We start from the raw sequence: 15,917 nt of genomic DNA, 5'->3' as shown, positions 1-15,917 counted from the left end.
AGTATCAACTACAGAGAAACCTCTTTTTACGCGGAGGCGTTACGCTTTTTATTTCATAGATTTCTCTTATACCATACAATATTTTGATGTTGATTGCAAAAATGTTGCGTTGTTCTAGAGAAAGCGACAAATACTTTGGAAAATATTTGCAACGGCCTAATTTCAAAATTTTAAATCAAGCTTTGCCGAAAAGTTGAAGATTCATCCTCTATTAAGAATTCTACAGAATTTCTAAACCCGTACAGGAACTTTAATTTTGAGAAGCTTTGATTCAAACATTTATTTACCATTAAGATTGATCGAATTCGTCACGAATTCCGAACCGGGAATGCACTTTTACTTTCACGTACCAAGCTCACGCTCATCATACGGCAATCGTAATTGGGCCAAATTCATTCTAAATGCAGAATAAAAACCAACCCACCTGCAGAGTGCCAACAAGCATACACGCTTTCGCTGCCCCTGTTACGTACGGTACGTAACTTCCATTTCCGAAACATCACCAAGTGGCAAGTGGCCACACGCCAAGCCAACAACGCGTTTCGCCCCATTAATTTTATGCAAAAATCGAGAACATCTGCATTTGTTGCATTCTTCTGCCCTTTTTGTTTTGTTTGTTTTTCCGCTACAACTCTCGGCTAATTAGCTTTGGCCGCGCGAGATTATGTGATGATAGCCGGTCGAATTTATGACCGATTGTCAACAATCAATCAGCTTTTTCCGTTTTTTTTCAGATTGTAGTAGGCGATTTGCTGGTGGAAAACTCTGGAACGATTCTAATGCGACCAAAATAGGTGCAATGGGTCGAAATTGGGAAATTGGGTTTATCGACACATTTTGAATGGCATTCCAGAACCAAACTTCATTCCAAATCACGAAGTCATCGGCATTGTATTCAAAGTAGGCTCTGAAAAAGTGTCGTCGGTTTTGGCGTCGTCGTGGTTTATGTGGTGACATGGTTTAAATTACACGCATGTTGCACCATTTAATCGCGAACAATCGGCGTTCAAAGTGTTCTGAACTCTGCTATCATGTCATGACGAACGTGCGGCGGCGACACGTTCCGCGGGCAGATGTTTGCGGATTTACGCTTCAGGGGACGGTTACTGACCACTCTCTCGGCGGCGAGCCGGGCTGATTTGGGAATATTTTTTTTCTGAGTGGAGGGAAAGCATAGAAGGTAGTAACATTTTTCGTATACGGGTTGTTGTGATTGAGTCATGCTGCAGTTTGAACACTGTTTTGTTCAGATAGGGCCTAGGTATATGAGTGATGTTTTTGACCTTTTAAATCTGGACGTTTAATTAAACTTATCCAAAATTGAATTTTATTGACTAGTTAGAACTATTTTAGTTGATGTTCGAATAAAAAAATAGGCTTTAAAAAAATTAAAAAATGTCGCCTTCGCTATTTTTTCCATTTTTTTATGAAATAGAATTATAAAACTCCAGTTAAATATTATTTGAAATGAGAAATTCCAATGAAAAGTAAACAAAAAGTTTTTCTTGTCGTGTATTTATTTCATTTAATCTCATTCATAACTAATCATTTTTTGTTTTCCATTAAATTGTTTTTAATTTTTATTTGTTTTATTCATTCAAGTAGTTATTCCCTACAATTTTGCATTTTTGTTTAAGTTTTTGTGTTGTACTCAGAAAACAATTAAGATTTTAAAATTATTATTGAGGGCGTCAATAAGCAGAGTTCACGCGCGTTGAAACGGCCGCAGGAAAATGGCCGCATGACAGCCGCAGAACAAAATGTTGGCTGTTGTCAAAGGTTACCTTGAGTTTTCAACAGACTTTTTGGAAATATTCACAACAAGCCAGGTTGACAGGCAAATTTATGCTGAATTTCAGTTCATCTTGCTGATTTTAACACCGTGTTAGTTCGGCTCCTCCTGTCAGTCGAAGCGAAGTCAGGGTGGCCACTCAAGTCAGGATATCGGTAAAATCAGGAAAAAATCGGGAATTCGCCAAAATCCGCCAAAAATCGTCGGCAAAAGCATTTATTTCAAGCATAAGTATTGTACTAGAAAATTATTTTTTAAAATTAAATTCACTCAATTGTGCATTAGTAAATTACTTTAAATTTTAGGCTCTACTCACTATTTCAATATATTTGAGTATGGACAAGCTGACATTCAAAGCCTTAATAAATATCGGCTGCCTTTGACACAGATTTTCATAATATTTTTAATGAATCAAATGATCTCTATTAATATTTGTTCATCAAACAAACCCGGGCAGACGGTAATAACAAAATTCATGCCATTTCAATAACAAATACTGTTAAAATAACTAAAATTGTTATGGAATATTCATGCAAAATCCATTTTTGCATGAGAGTTTAATAACAGTTTATGTTATCATATCAAAATTTGTTATTGGTCTGATATATGTTGAAAGCCAAGACAACTTGGGAATAACATTTTTTGTTATGGAAGAATAACTTCAACTGTTATTGGGATGATAGGATTAGTTGTTAAAATAACAAAAAATAATAACAAAGATTTGTTCGAAGAATAACCAAAAATGTTATTAGTCTGTTATTACAATAACAATCATAACAATTACAAAAAATTCATAACAGCGAATAACAAATCTTGTTATAAATAACATAAAATGTTATTGGCCTAGTATTTTCAAATATCAAAAAATGTTATTCCCACGTTATTTCCGTCTGCTCGGGAAGGGTAAAGTCGATGAAAAATTAATATAAAAATAGAGACTAATGGCCATTGGCCAGCTTAGAGTTATGATTCTATTTAATTTTGTCACATAGATTGAATATTTAAAAACAGATTCCAACTTGAGTTTTGCAATGGTTTTTTATGGTAAATATGGTAAAAACTTAATCTGTTTTTTTTTTCAAGTGCTGCCCTTGATTTTTTTGTGAGTATGGGTAAATTAACTACTATAGATAAAGCTTGATTTTCAGTTTTCGAAAAACTTAATTTTGTCACATAAATTTATGATTGTTTTTCCACTTATTTAAAGAAAAATGTTTGAATTTCTATATGTTCTTTATGTTTTCAAAACGAAAAAAAGTTTTTCATTTTTAAGTTTAAGTTTTTCGAAAACTGAAAATCAAGCTTTATCGATAGTAGGTAATTTATCAAATTGAAATTTCTTTGAAAAAAAAGGTTGAATACTGACCACTAGATAAATCAACATTCAATATTAAAAATTACAAAAATAAATATGGAACTTGGCGAAAATATGTTTTTATGAATTCCTTATTATTTTGCTAAAACCTTTGAAAGAATAACATCAGCAATTATGTTTTAATCGATCTTTGAATAAAAAATGGTGATGAAATTTGTAAAAAACACTAATGAAATGTTAAATTTAGTTATCTTTGACTTTTTGCCATTTCTATTTGAAAAGAAGTATCAAAAGTTACACGTTTGTCAATTTAAAAAGTTACATTTTTAAAGTTTTTTTTTGTTGTTCAGTTTCCGTGTTTACAAGAATTGCCAACAGTTGGATTTATTAATTCATTTTTTTCGATGATGATATTGACTTTTTTTAAAGAGAGTTATTTGTTTGAAATTATTCTTTAGATAAGAAACACCAATTAGCTTTTTGGAAATGTTTGGAAAAAGTCGTGAATTTGAAAATTGAATTTGAATGGTCACCCTTCACTTGAAGTAGAATCGTGGTATTATCTCGCAAAAAAAATATTCCAAAAATATTATTATTTTATACTTTCGAAATTAGTTGATATGATTACCGGGACTCTATGACATCTGTTGTGCTAGAGTTTAGTATGGCGCAAATTCTGGTGTCGGAGAAATGAATTTTGAAAAAGTACTGACAAACAACATTTAAAACATCATTTTTCGATCCGAAATTAAATGTGCTATCGAAAATGACAGACCTTTATTTTTGATAAATTTTAAAACAAAATTGCTTTTTTCCGGATTTTGAAAAACTGCATATTTTTGCTATTTAAGAGCGAGTTTTCACCAATGTGTAACAGGTCGTATCGAGGTGCTCCGATTTGGATGAAACTTTCAGCATTTGTTTGTCTATACATGAGATGAACTCATGCCAAATATGACAAAGGGAAGTGGGGTAAAACGGGCTTCGAAGTTTGATGTCCAAAAAACCTAAAAAATCTTAAAATTGCTCGCATTTCCGTAAAACTTAATCAATTCCAACTTTCGTAGATGCATTTGAAAGGTCTTTTGAAGCACTTCAAAATGAGCCATAGACATCCAGGATCGGTTTGACTTTTTCCCATAGCTTTTGCAAATTACTGTTAAAAATTGTTTTTTTTAACCTTAATATCTTTTTGCAACAGCCTCCAACACCCATGCTCCTATAGGTCAAAAGATAGGTAATTTCATGTACTATAAGCCTATGGTATTAACTTTTTGGCCAATCGCAGTTTTTCTCATAGTTTTTCGATCTTTCTACAACAAACATTTTACAACGTTAGTTTTTGCCCTGTAGGCCTCCATAGCGGCACATTTTGGTCTCAATTTCGTCATATTCGGAATCCTCGGAAAATTTCACGTTAGTTAGAAGTATTGGAGTGGTAAATTTGATTTAAAAAATAATTAAATAATACATTTTTGAAAAAAGAAATTGATTTTATTTACCCTGCGATCAATGCGTTAAATGCTGTATCAAGTAGGCGAAAACCTGTTTCACCCCTTATCTAACAAATTGTTAAAAAAATATTTTAATTCATTCTAAATGGCAATTTTTCCAATCAAATTTACAACTCCAATACTTCTAATTAACGTGAATTTTTTCGAGGATTCCGAATATGACGAAATTGAGACCAAAAAGTGCCGCTATGGAGGCCTACAGGGCAAAAACTAACGTTGTAAAATGTTTGTTGTAGAAAGATCGAAAAACTATGAGAAAAACTGCGATTGGCCAAAAAGTTAATACCATAGGCTTATAGTACATGAAATAACCTATCTTTTGACCTATAGGAGCATGGGTGTTGGAGGCTGTTGCAAAAAGATATTAAGGTTAAAAAAAAAAACAATTTTTAACAGTAATTTGCAAAAGCTATGGGAAAAAGTCAAACCGATCCTGGATGTCTATGGCTCATTTTGAAGTGCTTCAAAAGACCTTTCAAATGCATCTACGAAAGTTGGAATTGATTAAGTTTTACGGAAATGCGAGCAATTTTAAGATTTTTTAGGTTTTATGGACATCAAACTTCGAAGCCCGTTTACCCCACTTCCCTTTGTCGTAGAGGGCTCATATTTGGCATGAGTTCATCTCATGTATAGACAAACAAACGCTGAAAGTTTCATCCAAATCGGAGCACCTCAATACGACCTCTAGAACAAACCGAGCAGAATTTACAAATACTGCCTCTAAAAAAAATTGAATGAAGGAAAAGCAGCCCTGTAGTATTTTTTCAAATATACAAACCTGTGAAATCGAAGTGCAGGTAACGCAGAGATAGCCTCATTTTTTAAACTGACGTTGTCTCGAAAACTATTACTTTGCTTTGAAGCTTTTAGGAAATATTTTTGAAATTAGAGATTTATATTATCAAGAATATTTTATTTTTTATTTTTGAACATTCAAAAGTAGAACATTTCACAATAGTTCAATTTTAAACATTGAATGTTTCCAAGATATTGTGTGTTGAAAAATAAGGGCCTTGTAAGAGAGCACTGAGAAAAACTGATTGTTCATCAAATTGATACTTGAAAAACTTTTTCTCAGCTACCAGCGGTCACATCAACAATGTAAAAAAATCTTTTTTTCATGTGATTTTTGACCTCCGCAAAATATTTTAAATGTAGGAAAAAACCTGGTATGCTTATAACTTGAAACATGAACATTATCAATAAAAATAATAATAAAAAAACGTGAAGCAGAGAATAGTATTGTTCAAAAATCATTATTTTTCAACAAAAATTGTATTTCCTGTACCAGATTTTGTCATTTTGTTTTAAAAAAATTATAAATATGCTTATTTTGGTAATTAATTTTAAGTGATAAAATGTTAAATATAAACGGGGAAATTACTTTCCGTGTACTTTTTAATGCAACGTCCTAATTATAACTTATAAGTTGGCCGAAGACACCAAATCGATCAGAGAAATCTTCTCAATATATATCTTCGAATATTAACAAGTCCATTTTGTATGACTTTTCCACATATTACTGTAAGGAGACTTTTATGGGAAAACTAATGATGCGAAATGGCTTCTTATGAAATAATATTTAATGCGGAAAGTAAATTAAATTGATCAAAGTGGGCTTAACAGGGTGATATTCAGAACCATCACAGCAAGCCACTCTGTTTCGTATCGTGTACCACGTTCTGGGATGATCTACATGCATGCTGTTTGGTTCCACTGGTGACTTGGATGGCGGAAAATTCTATTGTTCTGGGAGAAGAAAAGCTCGGCTGAAAACAGCTCAGCCGTGGCGCGTGTGTTTTTTTTTCAGGTGCGACAAAAAATAAAACCTTTGACTGAGAATGCGACTGATGAATTTGGACTCCGAGCAGACATTTTCAGTCGTGGTCGAAGTTCGGTACGGGTCGGATCGGTTTGGGCTTTTTTTGCTGGTGCGGTTTTGCGGCAGTTTTGTGCGTGCGAGCCTTAGTTTCGGAGGGAAAGTGGAACTTTTAGAGTGGAATTTTGGGGGAGACAGTTACGAAACCTGGAGCTTTGCGTGCGGAAAATTGGCAAACTGTAGAGTGAGGACAAATTGAGCAGCATTTTGGAAAAGTGTTTGAATTGGAATTGGGAGTCATATAACGGAAAAGTTTTTTTTATCAAACATGAAGACTAGTTGCAAAAGTGACATAATATAAACTGTATTGAGTGAAAATCTTCATATTGGAGCAGGATTAGTTGAAATAGCTGGAATACAAGAAAAGGTAAACATTAAGATTTGGCTTTTAACATAATGGTGAATAATAAGTCATTCTTGTACGACAAAAAGGCCTACTATTCTGTACCTAAAATTACACAATCGAATAGTAACACTTTTCAAAATAAATGCTACAAAGTTGAAATACGTGAACATTTGACTTATAATTCCACTCAAAAGGTGCTTTTCGGAATTGAAAAAAATGTTGTATGGAACTCCTTCGAAACTTGTTTTTTTCAGCACTTGTCGAAAAAAAAATTCTTTTTGCAATTTATTGCATAAACTATTATTATATTATAAGAAATGAGCAATATTAATTTCCATTTGTTAAATTCATATAATTTTGTACAAGTTTAATTCGTATAAACCAGAACAGTTTGATTCAATGTTTTTTTTTCAAAAATATATTAAAACTAATATACAAAAAATAGGCAATTGTGACGTAACTAATCCGGAATAGCGTTCCGTCATTCTAAAACAAAGCTCATCGGTTAATGAGTGAGTGACCTTGTTGGTTGGATGAGCAAAGTATGGCCAGGTTGAGGGGTGACAAATTAAGTCTGAGCATGTTCCGGTACCAATTCATCTCGATCTATAATTCAGTCTGTGCTCATTGACTACGGATTTGAATTGAGGCGAGCTGTAAGTTTCTATTCAAACTGCATCATGTCAATCGTTCAGCTCTAACTTCCTGACAAGTCATGATTGATGTTGGTTTTTGTCAAGTAGATTTGTGCAGGTTTTTTGTGGGTTTGACCCTACCTTTATTTTGATTGTTGGTTTCAATGGCTTTTATTAGACTGATCACTGATTTATATTGTCAGACATAGAAGAAGTGCATGACCTCATTTCAATTTGGTATACCAAATTCCTGTACTGTAGACCGCTGAAATTTGGAATAATCCAAACATATCATTAAACTGTTGCAATAAAAAAGAGTTATTTAAAATAAAAAAAAGCGAACATTATTGTAGTTTGTGCAAAAAGTAGCAAATAGAAAGTTTTTTCAGCATGAGTCGTTCATTTATCTAACGAGGTATACAAATTTGGTTAAAAACGAAGAGTGCGGAAAAATTGAGTTTTGCAAAATTTTAAACAACATTTTTAGCTATCCGACATTTTTTTTTTTAAATTTATGTATATTTATTCAAATTTCTTTTCCATGTACATTCATTCTGTTAAAATATTATTGAGTGTCCAATCACAAACGATGACTTTTCACCTCAATTTTAAATACTAGCAACTTTCATTTATTCATGAAATATTGTAGCTTTCGCTATTCAGTGATTTTAAATGTAGGAGGTCCTACATGTACAAAAGGGAAAAGGGATACCTTAAAACTAACTTATAAACTATATAAAGAGCGGATCAATGTAGCTGAAGACTGCAATGATTTTTTTCGAAATGCATCAATTATCTTATTGGACATAACATCCAAAGTGTCAACTTCGGCTAATTGATGAAGTTCACTGGTGCTGAACCAGGGAGGAAGTTTCAGAATCATTTTCAGAATTTTGTTCTGAATCCTCTGAAGTTTTTCTTCCTGGTTAAGCAACAGCTTGTCCAGATCGGCACAGCATAAAGCATGGCAGGTCTGAAAATTTGTTTATAAATTAACAGTTTATTCTTGAGACAAAGTCTAGAATTCCTGTTTATAAGTGGATACAAACATTTAATATATTTGTTACATTTAACCTGGATACTTTCAATGTGATCCTTGTAAGTAAGGTTTTTGTCAAAACCAAGTCCAAGATATTTCACTTGATCCTCCCACTTTAAATTTACCTCATTCATCTTTATAATGTGATGACTTTTTGGTTTAAGAAAATCAGCCCTTGGTTTGTGAGGGAAAATAATAAGTTGAGTTTTGCAGCATTTGGAGTAATTTTCCATTCTTTCAAATAAGAATTGAAAATATCCAAGCTTTTTTGTAATCTTCTTGTGATGACACGAAGGCTTCTGCCTTTGGCGGAGATGCTTGTGTCATCAGCAAAAAGTGATTTCTGACATCCTGGGGGCAAATCAGGCAAGTCAGAAGTAAAAATATTGTATAAAATTGGACCCAAAATGCTTCCTTGAGGGACGCCAGCACATACAGGTAGTTGATCAGATTTGCTATTCTGATAACATACCTGCAGAGTACGATCCGTCAAATAATTTTGAATAATTTTCACGATATAAATCGGAAAATTAAACCTTTTCAATTTCGCAATCAAACCTTTATGCCAAACACTGTCAAATGCTTTTCTATGTCTAGAAGAGCAGCGCCAGTAGAATAGCCCTCAGATTTGTTGCTTCGAATTAAATTTGAAACTCTCAACAACTGATGAGTAGTTGAATGCCCAAGGCGAAATCCAAACTGCTCATCAGCGAAAATTGAATTTTCATTAATGTGCGTCATCATTCTATTAAGAATTATTCTTTCGAATAATTTACTAATAGATGAAAGCAAACTAATGGGCCGATAGCTTGAGGCTTCAGCCGGATTTTTATCCGGTTTCAAAATCGGAATTACTTTGGCATTTTTCCAACTACTGGGAAAATATGCCAAATCAAAACATTTGTTGAAAATTTTGACCAAGCTACTTAAAGTTGCTTCTGGTAATTTTTTAATTAAAATGTAAAAAATGCCATCCTCACCAGGGGCTTTCATATTTTTAAATAGATTTTATTTCATTCAGATCCGTATTAAAAACTTCATCTGATGAAAATTCTTGGTCAACAATATTCTGAAATTCTATTGAAATTTGATCTTCAATAGGACTCAAAACATTCAAGTTGAAATTATGAGCACTCTCAAACTGCTGAGCAAGTTTTTGAGCTTTTTCCCCATTAGTTAATAGAATATTATCACCATCTTTTAAAGAAGGGATGGGTTTTTGAGGTTTCTTAAGAACCTTTGAAAGTTTCCAAAAAGGTTTGGAATAAGGTTTAATTTGTTCGACATCTCTTGCGAACAGCTATCCGACATTTTTGGTTTGAAATGCTTTAACTAAACTTTTGTTTGTTTCTCAAAATAAATCAAAATCAAACATCAATCTTTATATTTCATTTTGAATTCTGTGAGTAATAATGTCTTTCTCCAGAAAGTCCTTTTATTTAGAGCAAAAATGAGTTATTAATTATTGGTAAAATGTGACATTGTAAAAAAATGCTACACTGAAAAAAAATAATTGTACCAAATTCCTAAATTCTAGAAATTTTGGCTCCTTTCCTTATTAAGTAATCCAAAAAACCCGCTTACTAAATAAGGAAAAGAGGCAAAATTTCTAGAATAACGGATTTTTTTAAATTTCAGTGTATATATTTTTTGGCATTTTCAGGCATAAGAGGGATTTAGATTTAGAGTATTTACTATTGAAAAACTAAATGAGCAGTTCTCTCAGATTTCGGTCATTCCATTTTTTTTTGTATTTATTTATCCGACTGAAACTTTTTTGGTGCCTTCGGTATGCCCAAAAAAGCCATTTTGCATCATTAGATTCTCCATATAATTTTCCATACAAATTTGGCAGCTGTCCATACAAAAATGATGTATGAAAATTCAAAAATCTGTATCTTTTGGAGGAATTTTTTGATCGATTTGGTGTCAAAAATTCAATATTACGCCCTTTTTAAATGTTTGTCTTGGTTTAAAATTTTTTTAAATATTTTTTTCGAAGTTAAGGTTTAAAAATTCTGAAAGTATTTTTTTCGAAAAGATTGGAAAATTTCACGAATGTTTCATATTTTAACATCGTAAATCGGACCATTAGTTGCTGAGATATCGACATTAGAAAATAGTGGGCTGTTAGGGTGAGACTTAGAAAACATCAATTTTCCTGTTTTTAAACACTTGCATGGCAATATCTCAGCAACTAAGGGTCGTATCAACAAAGTTCAAAAAAGCAAAATATAGAGAATTTTCTCAGCTTTTCAAAAATATTTTTTTAAAGGTGGGCAAACATGTGCACTAAAACGGTGCACTTTATCAAAATTTCAGTAAAGTACTTTTTGATTGCAAATTTGATTTTACATCGAAAAATTAAGTTGAAAATCAGTCGGATAAATATATACAAAAAAAATGGAATGACCGAAATCTGAGAGAACTGCTCATTTGGTTTTTCATGGATTCATAGATCTTCAATTTTTTTATTTGACATAAAGTTCACCAATTTTTATCAAAATCTTTTACAAAATTTTGTTCAAGACGCAGTTTTTGATTAACATTCCATGTCCTATTTCGTCATTATTTTTTAAAATTATTTTTCAAAAACTGAAACTGTTCATTTTTTTGATTTTTGAATAAACGTTGCAACATAACCAAAAAAAAAAAAAACGGATCAGTTTTTTTTATTCAAGAGATCCGATGTAAAATTGCAAGCCAATATGCTGATTTTTTTTTATTTTTTTTTTAAGTTTTGGGATTATTTTTCGGAATTCTTCAAAACTTAACATTTTCATTTTAATTCTTTGTTTTCCTAAAAATGAAAAGAAATATCATTTTTGTCAAAATCAAAATCAAATTATTCGCTCTACAGCATTGCCATTTTTGTTTAAAACGTAAAATTTGATTGTGAAAATAACGGTATACATAAAAGTTATATTTTGGATATGACTTAAATCGAACTTTGAGTTGCAAATCTATAAAACTGGAAAACATTTGGTTTTAAGTTTGCATGTAATATCATCAAAAAAATCAAATTATTCGCTCTACAGCATTGCCTTGGCGTTCTCGATTACGAGATTCCTACTCGAAACTAAGTGTCCGAGGCTTGATTGTTGAGGCAATTGCAAACCTCTTTTCACACCTAAGCTTCCATCCACCCCGGGATTCGAACTGACGACCTTTGGATTGTAAGTCCAACTGCCTACCAGCGACTCCACCGAGACAGGACCCAGGGAGACGACTCCTACACCTGGACTGATCTAACGACCTAACCTTTTTAGGTTAGACCGGGGCCAACATTTACTTCCCCATCCGACGGAAGGCGTGGTCAGACAAATCTCGTCTCGAAAAATGCCACCGGGACCGTCTGGGATCGAACCCAGGCCGACTGGGTGAGAGGCAATCACGCTTACCCCTACACCACGGATCCCGGTCCCGGTGTTATATTATATAGAAATCAATTAAAGCGTGAGATTAATTTTTTTATTCTTTTTGCTGAAACTGCGATTTTTTGGAAAATTAAAAATAAATAAGAGAAGTAATATGCTTTTTGTTGCACAAAACAAACGAACAGAGTATTTTTAGGCATAATTATAAGACAACTAGGGGAAATATACCCATTTTAATCAGTCTAAGCCGTTCGACCAATTCTCATCACTTTTGCCGTTTTGCGCTATTAAATCAACATTTTCAGATGTATCAACAATCGAGAGTTGCTTGCTCACTTTTGTTTGAGCTATTTATTACCTTGGAACAGTCAAAAACACTTTATGAAAGCTGTAATTCATGATCAAAGTGCTGATAGACCGATAATAGAAATAGGCTGAGAAATGGTATATTTCCCCTAGTTTGTATGATTTTCACTTCTGCTGGTCACAAGAAAAAATTAATACGATAAAACTTGAGAGTTTTTCTCTCTACAATTGATAAAGATTTAACAAATAATATGTATTAAAAAATGTGTGTGTGTGTGTGTGTGCAACCAACCAAACGGGACCACGCGGTCGCTTCTTACAAATTGAGTTGTTTCCATATATTTTTAGATCTGCATTCTATACATGCAAATAACTCGCATAGGCATTTGGAAGGTGTTAGCTCTGCCGAGCTTCGGTGACCCATTTCTACGCTGGCTAGCCGAGCGCGAGGTACTTTCAGCTTTATCGACAAGCCCCGCCCTGAAGAACGTTTGAACCAATCGGATTCAAACGTTATTTAGAACTTCCGAACCCTTGTCAAATGGACAAGGACCCAGCGCGTATATAGTTGATAGTAACAGTATTCCTAATTCCAATCATAGCTCACCAAGTCGCGATGGCATAGTGGTTAGCATTTTTGCTTACCAATCCAAAGGACGGGGGATCGAACCCCGACTCGAGCGACTTTGATTTTTCGTTCATGTTCAGAGTTTCAAGATTTATATTTCCTATACTTTCTCGTTGGGAGCAGATGGGAATCGAACCCAGGACCATTCGCTTACAAAGCGAACACCGTGACCAGTAAGCCACGGCCGCTCCTAATAATATGTATTAAAAAATACCTTCCAAAAAGAGGTGGACAAAATGGTCATTTCTTAGGAGTCGCTCTTTTTCGAGCGCTTATTAAAATGGGCGGCTCTTTTGAACGGCTCTTTCGTTCTTTTTCGATTTTTTTATGAAAAGTATTTTATAAATCAAATAAAAAAATCGGCTTGAAATCATTTATGTGTAATTCAATTCTAGAGTTTTTTTTTAAAAGGCCCTTTATACTAATGTCTTCCATATGTTTATACGACATTTAAAAAATCTCTAGAATTATTGGCACAAGTGCTATTAAGAGTCATTAAATGTAAATTGATGAGAAAGTTGCAATATATCACGGAATCGATGCAATATACCATCCCCTAACGAAATATGTCGATTCAATAGTCCGGAAATAGCTCCTCTTTAACTTGCACTTCTTATCCTAAATAACTTGAAAAAAAACACCGACAATTTTGACAAACTTGGCATTAAATTATGGAATAACATTTTCATTCCTCAAAATCAAATTAAAAAGTACAATTTGTTGGAAATTCAATGAACTATATTTTTAAACTCAAAAAATATGCAAGTTTAACCATCTTTTTTGTTGAAGCAATTCTTTCAAGAGACCAAGGTTTCAAAAAGAACCACGGCTCTTTTTTGTGAACCTTGGTTTGTTTGCTCTTTTTAGTGAACCGGCTCTTTGAGCGGCTTGCTCTTTTTTTGCCCACCTCTAATTCCAAATGAGTGACAAACAATTTCATCCAAATATTGTACAGTAACAAGGCTAAAACAGCTGTCCCATTTCGCTCCATGTGTCCCGTTTCGCCCCAGATGACGCTAGTAATCTTTATACAATTCAATTTATTTTCCAGATAAACCCCCGAAAATGACGCCCCATCTCCGGTTGGCGCCAACGATCTGCCTGTTGGCAGCACTCGCCCTAACCCTCACCTCCTCCATGCACATCCCCGAGGACATGGAGATACTCGAGGGGTACGACCTGGAGTCCGCCGGCACGGAAATCAACCCCGAAGACGATTTCTACGAGCAGCGCAGTCTGCTGGAACCGTTTTACTACCGGGCGATCCGCGACAAACGGGACGCCCCACCGTACCAGGTGTTGGAATCGCCGGGCTTGAGGAGTCACTTCCGCCAGCGGATGCCGGATGTGGAACTTTCCAGGAAGCGAAGCAGAAGGAGTAGCGGCGACGGTGGGGAGGAGGAGAAAGGAACGGTAACGGAACCGCCGAAACCGACCGAGGAGTTGCCCAAGCCGGAACAGCAACGGATGAACCAACGGACTGTGGAGGCCTGGGTCAAGACGCCGTATCAGGTATGGGTTTGAGTTGGTGTTTTTGGGGGTATTTTAGTAATCAGGATTCTGTTTTAGGTGCAGAAGCCGACTCCGAGCCAGCAAGAGGAGATAGATTCTGAAGCGGAAGCTTCAATGATGAGCGAAGGTATCAAGGCACGTGCTCCGCGCGTCAACTTCATCACCCAGCGTAGACCAAATGAACCGGAAACGCGCGAGGACAAGGACAAGGTCGTTCCGGAGTTGTACCGTAAGCCGCTGGCCAGGTTGTTCTACGAATACCCTGCGGCACCTCGCGTGTACGATTCCTTCTCCGCCCAGTCCCAATCGCCAATGTTCCCCAAGATCTACAACAAGTACGACGAGTACCATCGGGACATGATGGATCGGATGCATCCACCGTCCCCGCACCGTTTCGACGCCTATTACCAACGTCGGTACGACCAAGCCGACTACGATAATTACTTCCCACGCTACACCTTCCCCAGTTACTACTACTATCCGGACAAGCGGTTCGACGTGCCCTCGTACTACCGCGGCGATCGCAACTACCTGCTCTCCAACGACGTCATGGACGTCCCGAACGTCCCACCCCCGGTCTACATCCCGTCCCGCAACCGCCGGATCATCTACTACGCGACCCTTCCGGAAATAGTCCGAACGCCCCCGAACGTAGACCTGCGCTATCGACCGTACCAGAACAAGTTCGCCAACCGGTACGATCCGAACTTCCCCACGAAGGGACCGCTGGGAGGGGCGTACAAATCGTCTACCGTAAATCCGCTTTCCGCGGGTGGAAATAAAGACGACAAGTACGTGAGTTCAACGCCGATCAAGATCGTGCGGGATCTCGGCGTTCAGCAGGACAACCCGGGGCAGAACAACAACAACGGAGGAGCCGGAGGTGGTAGCAACGGGAATGGGGCAGCGGGTCGGCGACAATACTCGGTCAAGATGGGAGGACGACCTAACGGAGGGTACCAGGATCAAGGTGGTCACTACGAGCAGGATCGGTCTTACTATGGAAGGCATCTTTGAAGGGGAGCTGGGATGTTCTAGAGTAGAGAGAGGGTGTGTACTTTTGTAGTAGAAGTAGGACCATTTGTAGATGTAGAGTTTATGTGGTAGAGCTGTAGATCGGTTGTGACTTTTGTACGAAACTTAAATATTTAATATGAGTATTTTTAAATAAAGATCACGTTTTCTACCAACAATTAAACCATTCGACAATCTGAAAAGCTGATGCAAAAAAAGCCAATATTTTACAATTCGACGCTGTCGAGCTAACTTGTCACTTTTTTGACGTTCCGAGAAAAACGCGTTTTAATGTTTGACCTTGAATAAAAAAAAACGAGAGTACGCAATGTAAACAAAAACAAGCACGCTTCGTTTGGTTGACCATTCTGTGCATTGTCCTGAAGTTTGGTTGAATTTGGTTGCTGGAGTCCCTTAAAAATGTTTACTGTAGTCGGTCCGTACTTGTGTCAAACGCGTTCTGACCAGAAATCCCTTTGGCCAGATGTCGCACTTACATCAATTTCCAGGGTGTGTCAAGAAAGCACGACAAGGTTGTAATGAAAAGTGACAAAAAT

The 15,917-nt window shown here is 35.6% G+C and overlaps 1 protein-coding gene across 1 annotated transcript; it reads left to right on the top strand.

Moving 5' to 3' along the window:
* Nucleotides 1–6,494: 6,494 nt before the first annotated feature.
* On the top strand, nucleotides 6,495–15,539 carry LOC6049281. Its single transcript, XM_038265807.1, has 3 exons — nucleotides 6,495–6,870; nucleotides 13,886–14,346; nucleotides 14,404–15,539. Exons 2-3 carry the CDS (start codon nucleotides 13,900–13,902, stop codon nucleotides 15,361–15,363), a joined length of 1,407 nt encoding a protein of 468 aa, XP_038121735.1. The 5' UTR covers nucleotides 6,495–6,870; nucleotides 13,886–13,899; the 3' UTR covers nucleotides 15,364–15,539.
* Nucleotides 15,540–15,917: the final 378 nt, after the last annotated feature.

This window comes from Culex quinquefasciatus, chromosome 3, assembly GCF_015732765.1.
Source record: "Culex quinquefasciatus strain JHB chromosome 3, VPISU_Cqui_1.0_pri_paternal, whole genome shotgun sequence".
Classification (NCBI taxonomy): domain Eukaryota; kingdom Metazoa; phylum Arthropoda; class Insecta; order Diptera; family Culicidae; genus Culex; species Culex quinquefasciatus.
The sequence above is the reverse complement of the archived record's forward strand: the minus strand, read 5'-3'. Positions and strand labels throughout refer to the sequence as shown.

Bases quoted from the DNA above. Each gene is read 5' to 3' on its own strand.
- LOC6049281 (XM_038265807.1), top strand. From the start codon at position 13,900: ATGACGCCCCATCTCCGGTTGGCGCCAACGATCTGCCTGTTGGCAGCA. The intron at 14,347-14,403 runs GTATGGGTTTGA...ATTCTGTTTTAG, and splicing joins GGGTCAAGACGCCGTATCAG to GTGCAGAAGCCGACTCCGAG.